The following is a 17,643-nucleotide window of genomic DNA, read 5'->3' as shown; positions in this document are numbered from 1 at the left end:
AGCACTCCGCCTCGGCTCTATAAAGTTCCTCTTTCTCACCTCACTTTCCTAGTTTCACCACTTGAACAAGGGACCCTTTGCTGTCCTCAGCTCAGAGTGCGGGTGAGGTAAGGCCTGGATTCGGGCAGAAGGAGGAGTGTGAGGCTAGTGGCAGAGGAAGCCTGGCTTCCATCTCTGAGCCGAGCCCCCAGGGAGCGTGCTGAGAGAGCGGACTGAGGCTCTGCTCATCTAAGCTGCCCCAGGACGTGTGCACTGCTGGGTTCTGTATGAAGCTGCTTGGGCGGGCGTTCCAGTTCATCCCCTACGGGCTGGGCGGGACGAGCTAATGGGACTGTGGTGTCATCAAAGGATCGCACTGGCCGCAGCTTGCCCTCAGAGGGACAGCCTCCGACTCTCTGCTCTAGTCCAAAGCTGCTTTCCCTGCCCTGGTTCATAAAGAACGCAAACTCATCTAGGGCTCCAGAGCGTGATTCCTAGGCGGGATGGCCAAGAAGGGCTGATAGCTCCAAACTTGGGGCGCTCAGAGCCCCTTCCCCTCACTCCCTTCTTCACTTCTCGCGCAAGGGAGCTTGTGTAGCTGTCCGCAGCACCTCTTATTCCCAGCCTCACCTTCATTCTCACCAGGGTTCGCGCTGACCCTCTGCAGGTTGCAATCTCCTATGTCTTGGCTGCGCTGCTCGCCCCATAACCAGACTTCCACTTGTTGCTTCTCGGGCCCACGTTACGGTCTCTGGTTGGGTAGGCCTGGCGTTATTCTGGGACAAAATAAGGGGGTCATAGAAGAAAGTCAAGGGAGAGAGCTAGGTACTGCACACCTGCATGGCAGGGACACAGGACCTGGGCAAGGGCTAGTCCACGTGCCAGGTCCTTCTCGCCTGGGCCCGGGTGGGACAACTTGAACCCAAGAAGGGGCGAGCATAGAAACAGAGTGAGGGAAGAGTGGGATGAAAGCGGCTTGGATCCAGCACGGAGGGGCGAGGAAGCAAAGTGGGCGCCCCAGCATGGTGCAAAACTTGGTGTCTGCAGATAAGTTGTGTATCTAGGAGCTTGTAGCGTGGAAGGTGGAGTGAAGGAAAGGACCTTGACGATGGTGCACGCCAAGGGATGCTCCCCACACATTCATCAAAGTACCTTCTCTTGGGGGACTCCGGAGACACTGGCACTGCACGGGAGCACCTCAGTCGCCTCAGAGATTCCTGAGCCTCATGGGCACTGCAGGAGTTTGGGACGGGGTTCCTCCCGACCGTGGCTGCAGGAAATGTTTGTCTCCCCGCAGCGCACGAGCCCGGGAGGAGGTCGGCACGCGTCATGAACTTGGAGACCAGCAGCCGGGGCTCAGAGTTCAGCATGAGCGCAGTGAGCTGCGGCAACGGGAAACTCCGACAGTGGTTGATCGACCAGATCGACAGCGGCAAGTACCCCGGGCTGGTGTGGGAGAACGAGGAGAAGAGCGTCTTCCGCATCCCGTGGAAACACGCGGGCAAGCAGGACTACAATCGTGAAGAGGACGCCGCCCTCTTCAAGGTCAGCGGCATTCGGGGATCCCTGGGCGGGAATTGGGGGGGGGGGGCAGTCTGACAACTCTGAATGCGCTGCGGCTCCAGGACAAGGGAGTAGGAGATCGGGTGGGTTCCCGCAAGGAGGAGGCTAGAACATCAAGTCTTGAGTCCTGCTTAGCAGAAGGGAGAAGGCAAAGAGGTTGCAAGCCCTCTCCGGGGGTTGCTTACACAGGAAACCAGGTCCCAATACTAAGTTTGTGTGAAGGAAAGAACTTCCAGCTCCAGGAGCATCTCTGGGCACCCGAGGTTCCAGTTGCACAGCCCATTTGCTGTTTCCTGCAGCTGCCACCGACTGCTAGGGCCACTCTCTGCTTCCCTGTCTCTGTACTGCTACTTTCCTGAGTTTCTCTCTCTGGGTTTTCCTTCTTCGATTGGGCTCCTCTACTATCTGATCCTAGTTCTGGAAACTGTGATCTCTGTTTTTCTTTAAGTAGATATGACTATTCCAAGTCTTTCTCTGGTATCCCCCCTCCCACCCCGTGTAAGTGAGCCCCTTAGGACTGATGTCCCCAGAGAGCTGGCTCACTGAACTGTGAAGCCCCCCAGCCTCCACCTGCCAGCAGGGCCAAGGAAGGGGACTTCCTGCGGGAATTTGTTCAAAGTACCTCTGTGATTCTGTAGATGTCCTCTTGGGGGCCTGCCCCCTCCACAACTCTGCCCCTCGTCTTGCCCACACTTGATTCAGGCACTGGGTGTGTACAGCCCGTACTAGGGAGTCTCCCTCTCTCACCATAGGGTCCTAAGTGAGAAAGTCTTTCCTTATAGGACCTCACTAACATCATGTTCCATGTTTTGGGCAACAGCAAATTTGAAACACCAACCTTCCTTTCCGAAATGCAATCCATAGGATTCTTTTGAAGATCTGGGCTTGATTTTTTTTCTTTGTCTTTGTTCTTAGGCTTGGGCACTGTTCAAAGGCAAGTTCCGAGAAGGGATAGACAAGCCAGATCCCCCTACCTGGAAGACGAGATTACGATGTGCTCTGAACAAGAGCAACGACTTTGAGGAGCTGGTAGAGAGGAGCCAGCTGGATATCTCGGACCCGTACAAGGTGTACAGGATTGTTCCAGAGGGAGCCAAGAAAGGTAGGGGCTTGCCCAGCACAGGTCGCCGCAAAAAGACACTCACAGAGCCGTTCTTCCTAGAGAAGGCCATGTCCTACCTCTGCCGTAGGTTTAGCCCAGCAGTCCCTTTGCCCACTCTCTCCATCCCAAGTGACAACCCTGTGGTGTTAGTGTAGTGTGGTGACCTCAAAGACTTTAAGCCCCATGGGTGTGTGGGTATGCACTTGAAAGCATTGTTTTCAGGTACTCCGATCAGTTAGACTATGGATCAAACTTCCAAACAAACCCTGGAATCCATTGAATGTTTGCTTACCTAATATCTTCTAGTAGTTAAGCATTTTAAAGAGGGGAAAGCACATCACACACCACATACATATTTACATTTCTTGTAATAAAACTGCTAGAGCTTCTAGTGTAGCACAGCCTGCTAGGGTAGCTATGATCTTGACTTGTCTTTGAGATTCCAACTAGTCCATCTAGAGCAGAGCCCAGGGAATCTACGCTTGGTTCCAATCATACAGGATGCCTTAGCTAGGTACCATCTCACTACCAGAAAGCACTTGGTGGATCACAGGGCCCTGGGTGGTGTTTCCTTCCCTGGCTGTTACTCACAAGTCAGAGCATGTTTAATCAGTTTAATGACATAGACAAATATCTCTTTGAGGGAATTTCTTGAAAAACAAAAAACAAAACACACCTAAAACACCCAATTGGTTAAATATGGCCATGTATTCTAAGAATTAAGTGCTTAGGTACTTTTATAAGACTTAACTCAGTTCCTTGTTTTATTCTGTGTTCTTTCTTCCTTTTCCCCAAACACACAGGAGCAAAGCAGCTCACTTTGGAAGACACACAGATGGCCATGGGCCACCCCTACCCCATGACAGCGCCTTATGGCTCTCTGCCAGCCCAGGTATGTGGTAGACTGTTGGTCTTGTGGAAGGCTGGACTGTGTCCTTTTGGCTGGCTCCACACAGAGAGGCCAACACAAATGAAAACTGTCGGACTGACTTCCTATTTGCTATGGCTAATATACACGCTGAGCAAAATCCTGGTCAGAGAAGGAGGTTTCTGTTCCAGTGTGATGTCTCTGTCCCTGACTGTCTCTGGGGAGTTTGATGTGTCCCACCTGGGGAGATAGGCTTCCACTGATGGTCAAATCTTCTGGGAATCAGACCTTTTGTTAAAGATTTTGGAAGTAGCACTTCATCATGTGAAACCACAGGGCAGCTGACTTCTTAAGGCTTCCCTGATGTGAATTACAGTACTGTTTTATTCACTTTGGTGGCTTAAAAAGGGCAAATTTCACTGCGGTATTTTTGGTGCCAGACTCAGCCATATGATGAAAGCTTACAGTCATCACAGCTTGACAGAATACCCCCTTTGTGCTTTCAGTCCCTCTATGGCTGTTTTCTACCTAGTGTGATAGACAGTCCATGTCACTTTTTTGGGCAAAATGACTTGGCCACTGGACAAAAAAAAAGGGATTCCCTGGGGAGTTTGGGTGATATGAAAGGACTCTGACATCCACTGATGTCCTCCTCTTAGCAATCCCTGTGCTTTGTCAGCAGGTTCATAACTACATGATGCCACCCCATGACAGGAGCTGGAGGGATTATGCCCCTGACCAGTCACACCCAGAAATCCCATATCAATGTCCTGTGACGTTTGGCCCACGAGGCCATCACTGGCAAGGCCCATCCTGTGAAAATGGTAAGGATTGTGCCAGGGCAGCAGACAGAAGGACAACCTGGGCTCAGGGTGTGGGCAACAGCACAGAGCTTTCCCCTACCACTGAGATACCAGAGACACATCACATAAAGCTGCTGCTACTGCTGCTGCTGCTGCTGCTGCTGCTGCTGCTGGGGGTGGGGGTAGGGTACGTTGCCTTGTCCTATGAAATGCTGAAGTCCTCAGATCAATGATCGGCATTAGTCTGTGTGGGGACTTAACTAGAAGACCCAAGAGATCATCCCAAGTAGCTGAAAAGTGACCCATTTTTAATACATAGAGAAAACCATGGCTGACCACAAGTTCTCAGTGACAGCAATGTCAATTATAAGACTTGTCTATATTTTGTTTTAATTACTTGGTAAACGTGTTAGTGCTTTCCATAACATTATGCTTTCTTTGTCCCATTAGGACAGAGAGGTAGATTTTGTCAGTCTCTCTTCTGAGTTGCCCTCCCCCCTTTTTAAAGATTTATTTATCGTTAAATGTAAGTACACTGTAGCTGTCTTCAGACACACCAGAGGAGGGTGTCAGGCCTCTTTACGGATGGTCGTGAGCCACCTTGTGGTTGCTAGGATTTGAACTCAGAACCTTCGGGAGAGCAGTCAATGCTCTTAACCTCTGAGCCATCTCACCAGCCCCTGAGTTGTCTCTTAATTCTAATTAGAGAGCTGTACTATCTCCCCAGTCTGTGTCTTTCTACTCTTCAGTAAAGAAGACAGCTGTGCCCAGACCACCTCAGCAGGGACTTAAGGAAATCATTGTTGGTTCACATCTCTTGAATAGTAATGAGTCATTGGTAGCTGACCTTGGTACTAAAGAAGGATCAGAGCGAAAGTCATCCACAAAGTGTCTCTATAAATGAGTGTCCAGCTCTGAAAGACCGTGAACTTGCATTTAACAAAGCACAGGGGACCCCCAGAAGCTAGATGAGCTCGCGCAGAAGAAATAAATGCCAGTTAACCAGACACAGTGCACTTCTCAAGCTATGTTCAGTGAGACTTGGGCCCTTTAGTGTTTATTTAGGTGAGTGCACTGAGCTTCACCTCCAGTCCTTTTTCGAGTGTGCATGTTAAGGTTGAGTCTTGCTAAGTTACCCAGGCTAGGTTGCCTTTTGACTTTCCTGCCTTCAACTCCTGAGTAGCTGGGATTACAGTCCTGTCCAGGCTGGATGTAAAACAAGCTTTGAGTCTCGGCATGGGTCACCACGCGAGCAGTCCTTTTATATTATTCTGGAGATGCTTTCCTTGTCACATCACCAACACCCCCTCATTCCATGCATGCTCACACTAATCTTGCTTTATGGTGTGACCTAACTTCTCTGCTGCTGGGGAACATGGTTCAGCCCCTCCCCCTAACTTACAGACATTAAACAGAATAAAAGGAGTTGAATAATTAATTTATTTTTAAACCAGCCTTATAGAAATTTGAATTCTGACCCTGCTGGTAACTTGTGTTAGGCTTGTGCAAATCCCTCTCCTTCTGGGCCTCAGTTTCCCTGTAGATGAGTTTTGGAGAGAGCCTCAGGTTTCCATCCAGAGCTGTGCTGTGGCTCCTTCTCCATCACCCTGGATTTTTCTCATTGGATGTGGCTTTTAGCCTTTGCCCCATAATCACCGGTTCTGCTGTTAGCAGGTATTTAGAGGCTGTCAGGCTTGGGTTGGAAGGTGACTGGCCTTAGCCTCTCCCAGCTCGAGAGCCTCCCTGAACTCAGACTCTCTACTTAGACATCATCTGATTTTTATTTGCAAATGCAGGTTGCCAGGTGACAGGAACCTTTTATGCTTGTGCCCCACCTGAGTCCCAGGCTCCTGGAATTCCCATTGAGCCAAGCATAAGGTCTGCTGAAGCCTTGGCGCTCTCAGGTGAGTGTGGCGCTTCCTATAAAGCTCCTAGGGAGGTGGCATCTCTCCTCTGCTTAGCTTGGGTGACTATTTAGACTCTCACCTGCAGGCCCCAGGGTCTGGAGTAAGCATCATCCAGGCTGTGTGGACACTACACTGAATAAAGTAACTTTAGGAATCTCCGCAGCTAGCCAAACAGATTTGGATGATGTCTTTAACCTTCTATCTATATCATTACCTGCCCTGCTTTCCAGGGATGCGTAACCAGGTTCCTCCTCCAGGCTTGCAGTGTAGAAAAGCTTTTCATTTTCCAATGCTGTTTATCCTTTTAGGATTTAGGGTTGGCTACAAACAAGTGGTCCTGAACTGCTTCCAGGGAACACTGGTTCTGGACCCTGGCTTCTGAGAAGTTATTATACCCCTAAGGGACCATATCGCTCTGACTCCCTCACCACTTTGATAGGATTGCTGAGCATGTGTGGATTTGATCTGATTTTAAAGTTCTGTTACTAAGGAAGATTCTGACCAGTGTTAGGAAACCTCACAGGTCTGTTTAGTCTTTAGATGATTTTTTTTGGATGTTTTCAAATGGAATTATTAGAATTCTCATCATGCCCTTGGCTACCTTAAAAGTCCGTGACTTAAAACATCAACTACATTTTGACAATTTTAGACACTTCCCTTATTCTCGAGGGAGGAAGAAGTTTCAAAATCTAGTTCCTCCCAGTTCTGATGTTCAGGGAGACTTTGTGAGCCGCTCAAGAACAGCCGAGGACACTTCTGAGCATCAGGGTTTGTCACAGACACTAGAAAGCTCCAGATCCTCTTCTGGAACACCTAAGACTTGTGTGGGTGCCCTAAGAGTGGGAAATAAATAGCTATTTATATCTCCGCAATCTTGTGATTCTGGTGACATTAAGTGAAATGAAACCTGCCCTTCCAGTCACTTCAGATGGCCAACGCCCCCTCTCTTTGGGTGCACCACTTGAGTTGCTGTTCATAGCTGCAAGACATGGAAGAAGTCATGATGTGGGCTGTCAGAACTTGAAGAATACGAGGCTTTTGTGGGTTTCTTCTTCTGGTTTGCATAATTAATTATCAACCTTGAGTGTACTTTTCAGAAATCTATTCTTTCCAGGCACTGTTTGGGCTCCAGCCACCACCCTGGTATCTGCCTCTGCCTGGGAAGTGCTTTGCACACACAATGCTGACTTAAAACTAAGAAAAAAAAAGTATCATTTTCCGGAGCCCAGAAATTGTTATTTTAGTGTCTATCTCTAACATATCTATGTGAGTTTTGTTGTTGTTGTTGCTGTTGTTGTTGTTTTGGTTTTACTTAATGTCATTATGGTGACATTTTAGGAAATTTCCCGAGCTGAAGGCACATTTGCTTCTTTTCTAAGATATCTCTGTGTTTCTTTTACTAATAGAAATCTGTCTTAAGAGTTCAACTCCAACATCGAAATTGAGTTGCTGGAAGATGAATTCCAGTTCGGTAGTATTGTTTCACATTGTAGACAAAATGCTACCACCATTAACAACACCATCCAAAAGCCCTCACAACAGAGGTGCTTTCTAATAAAATTTGGCTGAAAATTCAAGAACTATATACCCCTCCCCAAGACAAGTCACAGAAACATTTGAAAGTGACGGTGTTAGAGAAATCAGTGTCTTTCCAAGAAATCAGTGTCTTTCCACGAGCTTCTCTTGGAATTGAATGTGCTTGAGGTCTAAGAACTTACAGGGCAGCTAACATCCCCAGGACTTCCTTGGCCCTAGGATCTTTCACTTGTTCATAAAGCATCTAGGCACTTCCCCCTGCTGTACTTCCTATCAGTCTAGTCACTGAGGCTTTGCGGCTCTGAGCATGGTGGCACCTGTCTCAAGTCCATCAGCCCTGACTCCAGACTTTTGTTCACAGACTGCCGGTTGCATATCTGCCTGTATTACCGGGACATCCTCGTGAAGGAGCTGACAACGTCCAGCCCCGAAGGCTGCCGGATCTCCCACGGACATACCTATGATGTTAGCAACCTGGACCAGGTCCTGTTCCCCTACCCGGATGACAATGGGCAGAGGAAGAACATTGAGAAGTTGCTGAGCCACCTGGAGAGGGGACTGGTCCTCTGGATGGCCCCAGATGGGCTTTATGCCAAAAGACTCTGCCAGAGCAGGATCTACTGGGATGGGCCCCTGGCGTTGTGCAGTGATCGGCCCAACAAACTAGAAAGAGACCAGACTTGCAAGCTCTTTGACACACAGCAGTTTCTATCAGGTAACACACCTCACGGTCCATTAGAATAGAGGTGGGGGGTACTGGCCATGAAGGTCTCAAAATGGCAGTGTCTGTCTACTACCCCAGGCAGAGGTGTTCTTCCTGAAATCAGTGAGCTCACCCAGGAATAGGGCTTCTGCCTGATTCGTCCCTGGACTTTGTCTGCTGGGTACTCCCCTAATTAGCAGGGGGCCAGAAAGAGGATCCAGGATAGACAATGGTACAGGTTGATATCTTAATTTATCATTATTATTTTCACCCTAGGTTTTTGTTTTATTTATTTGTTTTGTTAGAATCTATGTAGCTCTGGCTGGTCTAGAACTAGAGATCCTCCTGCCTTGGGATAGCTGTACACCAGCACATCTGGCTTTCTGCGGCATGTGCCCCTCCCCCAGCGAGGTTCCACTGTATTGGCTCTATGCTCTCAGCAAGTTTATCTGCTGACACTTCAGCTCTTTAGGGGTTTCTAGAAAAAAAATCAAGAAGGTTAGAAACACATTCTTAACGTTTTTGGTTATGAGATGTGTCACCCTTATAAAATTGTCACACTGCAGGCAGGACCAAAGCTGAGAATGTAAGGAGTAGATTCAGTAAGGGGGAAATTCTGAGAAGGCTTGGTCTTATCACTGGCATACAAAGGCTTCTAATCATGTTTTCCAGTACCTGTACTTTTTATGGTTTGAATTTTGACTTTGTGTAGTTGCGTTAGTCCAGAGCTGGCTTAGATGAAGTCATTAGCCCTGCCACTGTTGGGTTCCTTAGAAATCGAGCAGTAGGCTGCTCTGCTGACTGCTGATTGTCTCCCCATCATATCCTGAGCTTTATTTCTTCCCAATGCCCTTTCCAAAAAGCCCATACTTCTGGCTTTTCCTCTACTTTCCTTCTTTTGAACGTGAACTTCCTTTTCTCCCTCTCATCTGTGCACACTGTGATAGTTTAAAATGCATGTACACTATGTTCTGGCTAAATTCCACTAATTAGCATGTGTGTCACCTTGCATAGCTATCTTTTTTATTTTGGTAAGAATATTACTTGAAATCTACTCTCAACATTTTAAGCACATGGTCCATTATTAGTCATGAGAGTATTGCCAAGCTTGTGTTCATCAAACTCCTCTTGTCTTAGTGACAGTTTCTAGTCTGTGACCCACAGCTCCTAGCCACTTCCCACTTGTGGTGACCACCATTTGGTGCTACTCATATGAGTGCAACTATTTTAGAGTTCGCAATGGAGTATCATGCAGCCTTTGTCTTTGTATGCATGGCCAGTTTCACTTGGCATGATGTTCTCCAGGCTCATTTGTGTTGTTACAAATGACAGGCCTTCCTTCTTTGTAAAGGCTAGGGATATTCCATTGTGTTATCGATATCCTGTCACTTTCTCTTTATCTGCGTATCAGTGGTGGGTACTTGGGTTGATGCCTTGTCTAAACAGCTCTGACTGGTGCTGCTGAATGGGGGAGTGTAGCTGTCCCTCCAAAGCCAATTTGCTCTGCCTTGGGTATGTAGACAGAAAAGGACTGCTGAATCCTCAATGTGCGTCTTCCTTCCGTTCATTTACAATGAAGACAAAAAGGCCCAGTGTGTTTGGTACTAGAGGTGTTTCCTCTGCCTTTTGAGCTCCAGTGGCTGATATTTGTTTAGGCTCATCCAAGTCCTCTTTGGTTTCCAAAAACAAACATGTTCCTTGATAAATATCCTCCCCTGAGAGGTGGGACACAGAAAAGGGAGTCATCTCAGGAGGCCTGATGAAGAAAGACCCTTGGAGCTGGGCATGATATAAGCCTTTGCCTCTCTAGGGGTAAGTTTTAGTGTTTATGGTCCAAGGCAAAGAAAAATAACTTCTAGAGATGGACAGCTACACATCCTGTGTCTGCCCTGGGGTCTGGAAGTCTTTGTGTTGCCCTCCCCCCCCAGCCTCCACCTCCCACCCCCCACCCCCGTGTTTGATTAAGTTAGCTCAGAACTGTGACAGTTGCCAGCAACAGGGCTTTGGGATACACTAAGTCTTGGTGTGAGGCAGGAGGCAAGTGCCAAAACAGAGCAGACACCTTGGGATAGAAATTTGCTTCCTAAGACTTATTAGTTATTAGTGAGTAAGAGCTGCTCCCCTTCATTCCCTTCTTCTCTAGTGGGGCCTGTTGTTTTCTCTGTCCACAGTCCCCAAGTCCCACAGAGGCTCAGGGAAGATGACATTGCTGCAGAGGGGTCCAACTGCCTCTGTACCTAGGGATCACCAGCCAATGTTCTGGGAAGAGCAGGCTGAGGTGGACTTTCTCAGAGAGTTGTATCACTTACTACTCTGACCTAACCCCACGTAGGTGTCATCCCAGCCACAGCGCTGTGCACTTTACACATTGTGACTAAACCCATTGGGTTTGATTTAAATTCTGGAAGAAGAAAGAGAAAGAAACACAGGAAGTCAGATCTGGGAGCTTCTTGAAGCTCTTCAGTTGCAGAGAGCGGTGGAAATCTTTGATATCTTACCCATTCGGGAATTGCACCCCGCTAGGGACGGTCCCCTGTAGGCGCAGTTGAGAATTCATATCTGATCAGGGCAGAGTCTTCACAGCTGCTCTGTTGAGGCAGCTTTTTAATGTCAGTTCTTTCAAACAGACAAGACCTGGGAACCTGTTGCCAGGAGGAAGAATAAAGGTTAATGCCAGTGATTGGATGTGGCTTCCTGCTTGTGCTGGGGGGAGGAAGCAGGGGCTCCTTGTCCATGCAAGTGCCCTGCCTCCAGTGGTGATGCCCTCAGCCATGGGCAGGTTTCTTTTCGGCAATCTTCTTGTCTGATTCCTGTCTCTCAGGCAGGAGTAGCTTCAGCATGACATCCTTGTCAGTCCCCAAAGTGAGACTGAATGCTACTCTGGTTCTCCAGTTTGGAGTTTTAGACCTAGTACCAAGTGGGACCAAGTTGCCAACACCTGGTGAGAGACAGATGCCCTTGGTGCCCAAACACCATGCGGCCTCCATGGTTAGCTAGTGAGGTTTAAAAAGAACCCTGGGCCATCAGAACATTTTGATTCTTTACATTAAATTGTGTCCTTTGCTTGTGTTGTTTGTTTGACTCGATGTGGCTGCTTTTCTTTCCTTTGGCCTCGTGTAGTTCTGTCTAGTGCTGCACACCCAAGTTCTTAAGTCCGGGTCGTGTTCCTTAAGAATAATGAGGTAAAACCAGTGTAAGTCAGGAAATGATATGTGAACTTGACCACGTGATTTGGGGTCTGGGGTCCGCTCTAAGGGCTGGGCTTAGGGGAACAGAGCCTGGGCCCTCCCAAAGCAGGCCACACGTGGCTCTTGCTTTCCGTTCACCCACTTTACCAGGTGTCTCAATAGGCTTTTTTTTTTCTCTTGTGGGTTTTCAGAGCTGCAAGTGTTTGCTCACCACGGCCGGCCAGCCCCGAGATTCCAGGTGACTCTGTGCTTTGGTGAGGAGTTTCCAGACCCTCAGAGACAGAGGAAGCTCATCACAGCTCATGTGAGTACCTGGTTACATCACCCTTAAATCGCACACTGTGGAGCTGTCCCTTTTAGAGAAGTGGCAAATGACGAGTAAATGTCAACTCACCTGGGAAACTAAATGAAGACCTTAAAATAGCGTAGGAGGAAGCAGGCCCCAGTGAACAACACAGCTCAGGGACCCACAACCTGCTTCCAGCCGAATGCTGTCACCACAGAACCAGCAGGGTAGATGACTCGAACCCAAGGCTCTGCTTGTTCCGTCTCCTCTTTGTTTCAGATAGACTGGTATCTGCACTTTTATTGGAATTTTCAATAGTTGGGACCAAGTACTACACTCTGACGTCTCTGCTTCTTATGTGGTTTTTAAAATGCTGGTTTTTTTTTCCTAGTAGAGTAGAACGTTTCCCACCTATTGTGTATTCTGTATGCTTCACGATTCCTAATAACTTCAGATAGTTCCCCAGCCCTCTTTATGTTGCTGGACTTTAGGGAGTTATTTAGTAGCTGATCAAGTGTCATGAAGGAGGCTGAGTTTTTCCAGGAATCTAGACAGGTCAGTCTATCCTCACAGCTGTGGTTTATTTAGATAATGTTTAACACTTACTTAATAATTAAAAAGTAGTTCTGAATACCTGATGGTTTCAATTAGAAAATGAATTTTACTTAATTACATATCTAGAAAAGTATGCAGTACCAAATAAATGTTATATTCCGGAATATCCACACTATCTCAATGCCAATGGGATAGTAGCTCTGATAATATTTCTTAGTGAAAATTGAAGACTGGGCATACAGCTCAATGGAAGGCACTTGCTAGGCAGTGGGAAAGCCCTGGATTCTGGACCCAGCCTGGGATGGGGGTTGGGCACTGATGTTGAACATCCAGACTCCCTTCTTAGTTGCAAAAGTAAATTTCAAGACGCAACAAAATGGGCCAGAGAGATGGCTCAGTAGTTAAGAGCACTGACTGCTCTTCCAGAGTTCCTGATTCCCAGCAACCACATGATGGCTCAAAACTATCTGTAATTGGATCCAGTGTCCTCTTCTGCTGTGTCTGTATGCAGCTACAGTGTACTCACACACATATAAATCTCAAAAAAAAGGGGGGGGCAACAAAACTTTAATCCAGGCCTTGAGCATTTTCTCAGTTCTAACTGGTGGTTGATATCAAGTGATTGTAGATGTGCGGATGAATGTAGCATAGACAAGCAGTACTTTTTAAAGTAGTGAGTAAATTCCAGCATCGAGCTATTTTTAAGGATTTTGGGTGCAGCGGGGCTCCACAAAAAGGGGACAACAACGATCCTATAGGCAAAGGCCTCCAAATGCTGCCATGTGGTCCCTAGATGGAAAACGTGCATGGGCATGCCCATGAGCCCTCCTGGTTTTCTTATTGCAGACTTAATTCATATGGGGGCTTACAGAGGAATCATAGCAGTCATTATATATCAAATAGCAAAAAGGCTTGTTTTATACATGATGGGTTGTTACAGAGCACTGAGCCTGCCTTGGTGAAGGCTGGCTTTGACTGGGGATGCAATTGATGCTCATAAACAAACCAGATCCATCAGAGCCAGCGAACTGCTGTCTTGTGGCTGTTCAGCTCTTTCTTCTCCTCGTGGTTCAGAGCTGTGTCTACTGCACGCTCGTCATCTGCTCCAGGGTGAGCCCCTCTAGCAAACTCACGAGCCTCACTTACCCAGGATTTTACTTAGCCATTTAATTTGATCATCTCACCCAATAATGCCCAATTAATTCACTAAATAGAAAAATGCAAGAGGCAATTGGTTTCAAAATGCCATATTTATCTTCAATTAGAGAACCAAGAATTCTATTTCCAGGGTATTCTATTCTAGTTATTGCAAGGGCAAACAAAACTAGTTTTTCAAATGGGTCCAGATGTGAACTGTTTCCCTATGTTATCCTACACAGCTTGTGGGTTTACTTAAAGTCCTAGGGTCATTTCATGATGCCCCAATTGTATGGTATTAAGAATATTGTAGTGATGTCTCTTTTTTTAAAAAAAAAATCTCATTAAAGGTGGAACCTCTGCTAGCCAGACAACTGTATTACTTTGCTCAACAAAACAGTGGACATTTCCTGAGGGGCTACGAGCTACCTGAACACATCAGCGCTCCAGATTACCACCGTCCCCTCCGTCATTCTTCCATCCAAGAATGAGAGGGAAGCCAGCAGCAGGAATGATTTTGTTTTGTTGTAAATACTCTGACAGGGCAGCCCGGTGCTGCCCTTTCTCTTTGGAAGAGCTAAGAAGCAACAAGAGGGATTTGTGAGGAGAAACAGCGGTATCTGCTCAACAGAGGAGCTTGCCCCAGAAGAGTGCTTGTCATCCAGGTCTTGACAAGCGCCAGTACTTGGGTGACTGTGCCCTGGCTTATAACTGTGAAACTTGATCAGTGTCATGTTTACATGTACTTAAATGCTGGCTTCAGCCTGGGGTAGATGGACTTTTGCATGAAAACTGAAAGCCGGTGCCAATAAGAATCCCTGGCAAGAGAAGACATATGTATTATTGGTCCATTTCTCAGGGAAGTAAAGTCTAAACTAGAGACTACTCTGTCTACCCACAAGGAAATACACTCCTGAGTAGAGGAGCTGTAGGCCGCCCGGATCGTGCCCACCGAGTGAAGGGACTTGGTTCTTAGCTCCAGTCTAGGCTCTCATGTCCTGATCCTGCAGAGCCTCTTCCGGTGTACCCTATATCCTGCTTGTACCCTATATCAACTCTTGTTGCCATATACTTGAGCCATAAAAGTATCAGGGACACATAAGGTCAAACATGTTTGCATCTCCTCCAATCTAACAATGTCTATGAAATCTTTTTGTTGTCTCCCCTTTTTGTTTTGCTTCTCATTCTTTAGAACTGTTGCTTTTTTTGTAAAGAAAGAAAGGGAGGGAGGAGGGAGGAAAGGGGAGAGAGAGAGAGAGAGAGAGAGAGCAAATATTCTAGAGATAGATATTTAAAGTTCTCTGCCATTTCCCCTTATATCTGTTTTGTTGCCATCTGTAGTCTCCATGGCAACACTGAAGGGTGGAGCCTTTGAGCAGGTTGGGAACTGTCCCGGACACCAATGGTTCAGTGTACAGCTGCAGACTCAGTGGGCTATTTCTGCTTATTTTGTATATTAGATGCTTCCTTGTGCCAATAATAGTTTGACAGAGTCTCAAAATTACCGGGCTTTTCCAACAATACATTCTTTCACAGAATCCCAGAGTCTCGCTTGCCTTCATAAATCGTCTGATCCCTTATTTTCCTGTCACTGTTTTGTTTAGGTGGCTTTGTCATGCTCTGGGATTTTTCTCCTGTCACAATATGATTTCTGTTTCTTCCAGGCTCAGAACGAGTCAACTGCTCATTCACACACATGGCACTTACTGCTTCTTTATTTTTTTTTTAACATGCCACTCTTAATATTTCTTAAGTCTTTCAGCAGCATCCATTCAATAAGCAACGAACCATCCGGTGTCTTTTTTAAAAAGGAGCCTTTTATAAGTAATATACATTATAGAAAAAAAGTATTTGTCACAGAGAAGGGGAAAACTGAAAAGTACTTTATGTTTGAATCTTCCTTGCTAGAATTAGCTACAAGAGGTCAGTCTGTTCTTTAAACATGTTTTAGTTTTAAATACATATATATGAAGTTGCCTTGAGAGAGAGAGAGAGAGAGAGAGAGAGAGAGAGAGAGAGAGAGAGAGGCATTCTTCTGTACCCAACAATACAGACTTACCTCATCTTTTGAGTGGCATGTGGAATTCCACTGTAATGTGTCTGGGTGCACTGTAAAGTGCCTGGGTTCAGACATCTTCGTAGCTACCCACCATGTATCCCAGTAGCCCACTGAGTCTTGTGAACTGAAGTCACTTATACATCTTATAGATGCAAAACATTCTGGGGTATATTATCCCAAGGGAAGATGAAGGCAAAATTGGGAAGCACTCTTTTCCAGAGGCCCAAAAAAGAGCTGTCCTCCTGTAGTGTATTAACCATATGTGGCACTTCACCAAGGTTCTTTGCCTGGTCCTGTATGATCATGACTCTTCGTCCCATTAGCAGAAGCTTCGCCTCAATTGCCATGTGAATTCTTTCCCCCCATTAATGTTATGCTGTTTTAACCACGAAGCTGAATTTTCTGGAAAATGTTGTATGGTTTGGGCCCCCAATTCCTATCTCACTTTAGGCCACACATGCTGATGGCTTCCATCTTGGAGGATGGAATGATAGGCAAATACTCCAGACACACAGAGGATACCTTCCTCACCCCTTGTTGAAACAAGTGGGATGCACACAGTAGAATTTGGTTTGCTCTCACTGGGAGATGCTGTTGAAGAGGTTAGGCCGAGGAACACTGCATCCTTGGAGATGGAGAACACATGCAGGTCTCATAGGTGGATGCTGTTGGCTTGGTTCTGGTCCTTGAGCAGACATTAGCGTCTAGTTTAAAACTAAAAGCCCCAAAGCCCCTCTGTTGTTGTCCTGGACAGAAAGGTCAGTAGAACCCACTTGGAGAGATCCAGATAGACTCCAGGGTTGGAGCAAGGAGGGGCCTGCTTTACTGTGAGAATCTGAAGAGGCCTGGGTGCAGTGCCAGACACCGGCATGCCAGCAGACAGAGTGGTGACTGACTAAGGCATATGTGAGGTGCCCTTGTCTGGCAGACTGGCTGAGTGTGAGCCCCAGCAGCAGAGGATTGTAGGAGTCAGGGTGTCATGTCCTGCACAGGAAGAGCCTTCAATATTGCTTTTAAAATGTCCTTTCCTATGGCTGATATTCTGATAAAAATCCAAACAAGGTTTAAACGTCTTCTCATTTCTCTTCAGGCAGTCTCGTCCATCCCACTGATGAATAGTTTTTGTTGTGGTGGTCATTGTTGTTGTTATTGGTAAAAATTGTGAAATTGTTAAGGTCTCTGGTTTTGTTATTTATCTCCCTAAATCGCGTGATGCTGCGGTGCTGCCACGAGTCTGCCCTACTCCACACATCTTTTTGCAAGTTGCTTCTTTACTTATGGAAGCCCACGCCGTAAGTGAAACCCACTCAGTCCTTGCTAATTGCTGCTCATGGTCACAGGAATGCAGGGAAGGCTGGGTTCCCTGGACTCCTTTTCAGTGCCTTGATGAACATGTCTCCAGAGCATGCAGAAGTAGAAGACAGCGTTTGCCAAGCTAGTTTTTATCAGACACTGCTCCACGCTCCAAGCTCTCCAGGTGGGCCCACCTCATGTGGAAAGGCATTGTTGCCCCTCTGCTCCCACACCCTGTGCACCTACTTCACAGAGAGAGACCTGCTGGGCACCAGGACTCAGAGAGCTCTGGCTCAGAGCTTGTACTTTAGATGTTTGTCATATCTAAGCTTGACAGGAAAGCAAGGCGCCATCCTGCTTGCAGTGCTGGAGGGATAGGCCATGGAGTTTGCTGTAAACTTGCTTCACAAGGAGAACTGTGTATTTTAAAATATTTGATAAATAAAGGATTTGTACGAAGATTGACTGTGGAGCATATTTAATACCATCCTCACAGCCCTTGAAACACTTCCTCTATCTGCTGGGCTCTTGGTGAGGCTGACAGCGGCCTACTTCCTTCCTGACTGCCTGTGAGTCCCTGAAATCAGATCTCTAAAGTGTTCAGCAGAGAGAGAGAGAGAGAGAGAGAGAGAGAGAGAGAGAGAGAGAGAGAGAGAGAAGAGAA

At 46.9% G+C, this 17,643-nt stretch overlaps 1 protein-coding gene across 3 annotated transcripts; it reads left to right on the top strand.

Annotated features, from left to right (window-relative positions):
- The first annotated feature begins 10 nt into the window (after positions 1-10).
- Irf4 (interferon regulatory factor 4) lies at positions 11-15,165 on the top strand. Of its 3 annotated transcripts, none has more exons than XM_052156681.1 (9): positions 12-107; positions 1,277-1,524; positions 2,458-2,644; positions 3,448-3,536; positions 4,195-4,336; positions 6,112-6,219; positions 8,120-8,473; positions 11,841-11,953; positions 13,978-15,165. In XM_052156681.1, exons 2-9 carry the CDS (start codon positions 1,309-1,311, stop codon positions 14,116-14,118), a joined length of 1,350 nt encoding a protein of 449 aa, XP_052012641.1. In that variant the 5' UTR covers positions 12-107; positions 1,277-1,308; the 3' UTR covers positions 14,119-15,165. The 3 variants fall into 3 exon arrangements, with proteins under 3 accessions (XP_052012642.1, XP_052012641.1, XP_052012640.1); XM_052156680.1 differs by having other exon boundaries at positions 4,192-4,336; XM_052156682.1 differs by lacking the exon at positions 6,112-6,219 and having other exon boundaries at positions 11-107; positions 4,192-4,336.
- Positions 15,166-17,643: the final 2,478 nt, after the last annotated feature.

Source organism: Apodemus sylvaticus, chromosome 14 (genome assembly GCF_947179515.1).
Source record: "Apodemus sylvaticus chromosome 14, mApoSyl1.1, whole genome shotgun sequence".
Lineage (NCBI taxonomy): Eukaryota > Metazoa > Chordata > Mammalia > Rodentia > Muridae > Apodemus > Apodemus sylvaticus.
The sequence above is the reverse complement of the archived record's forward strand: the minus strand, read 5'-3'. Positions and strand labels throughout refer to the sequence as shown.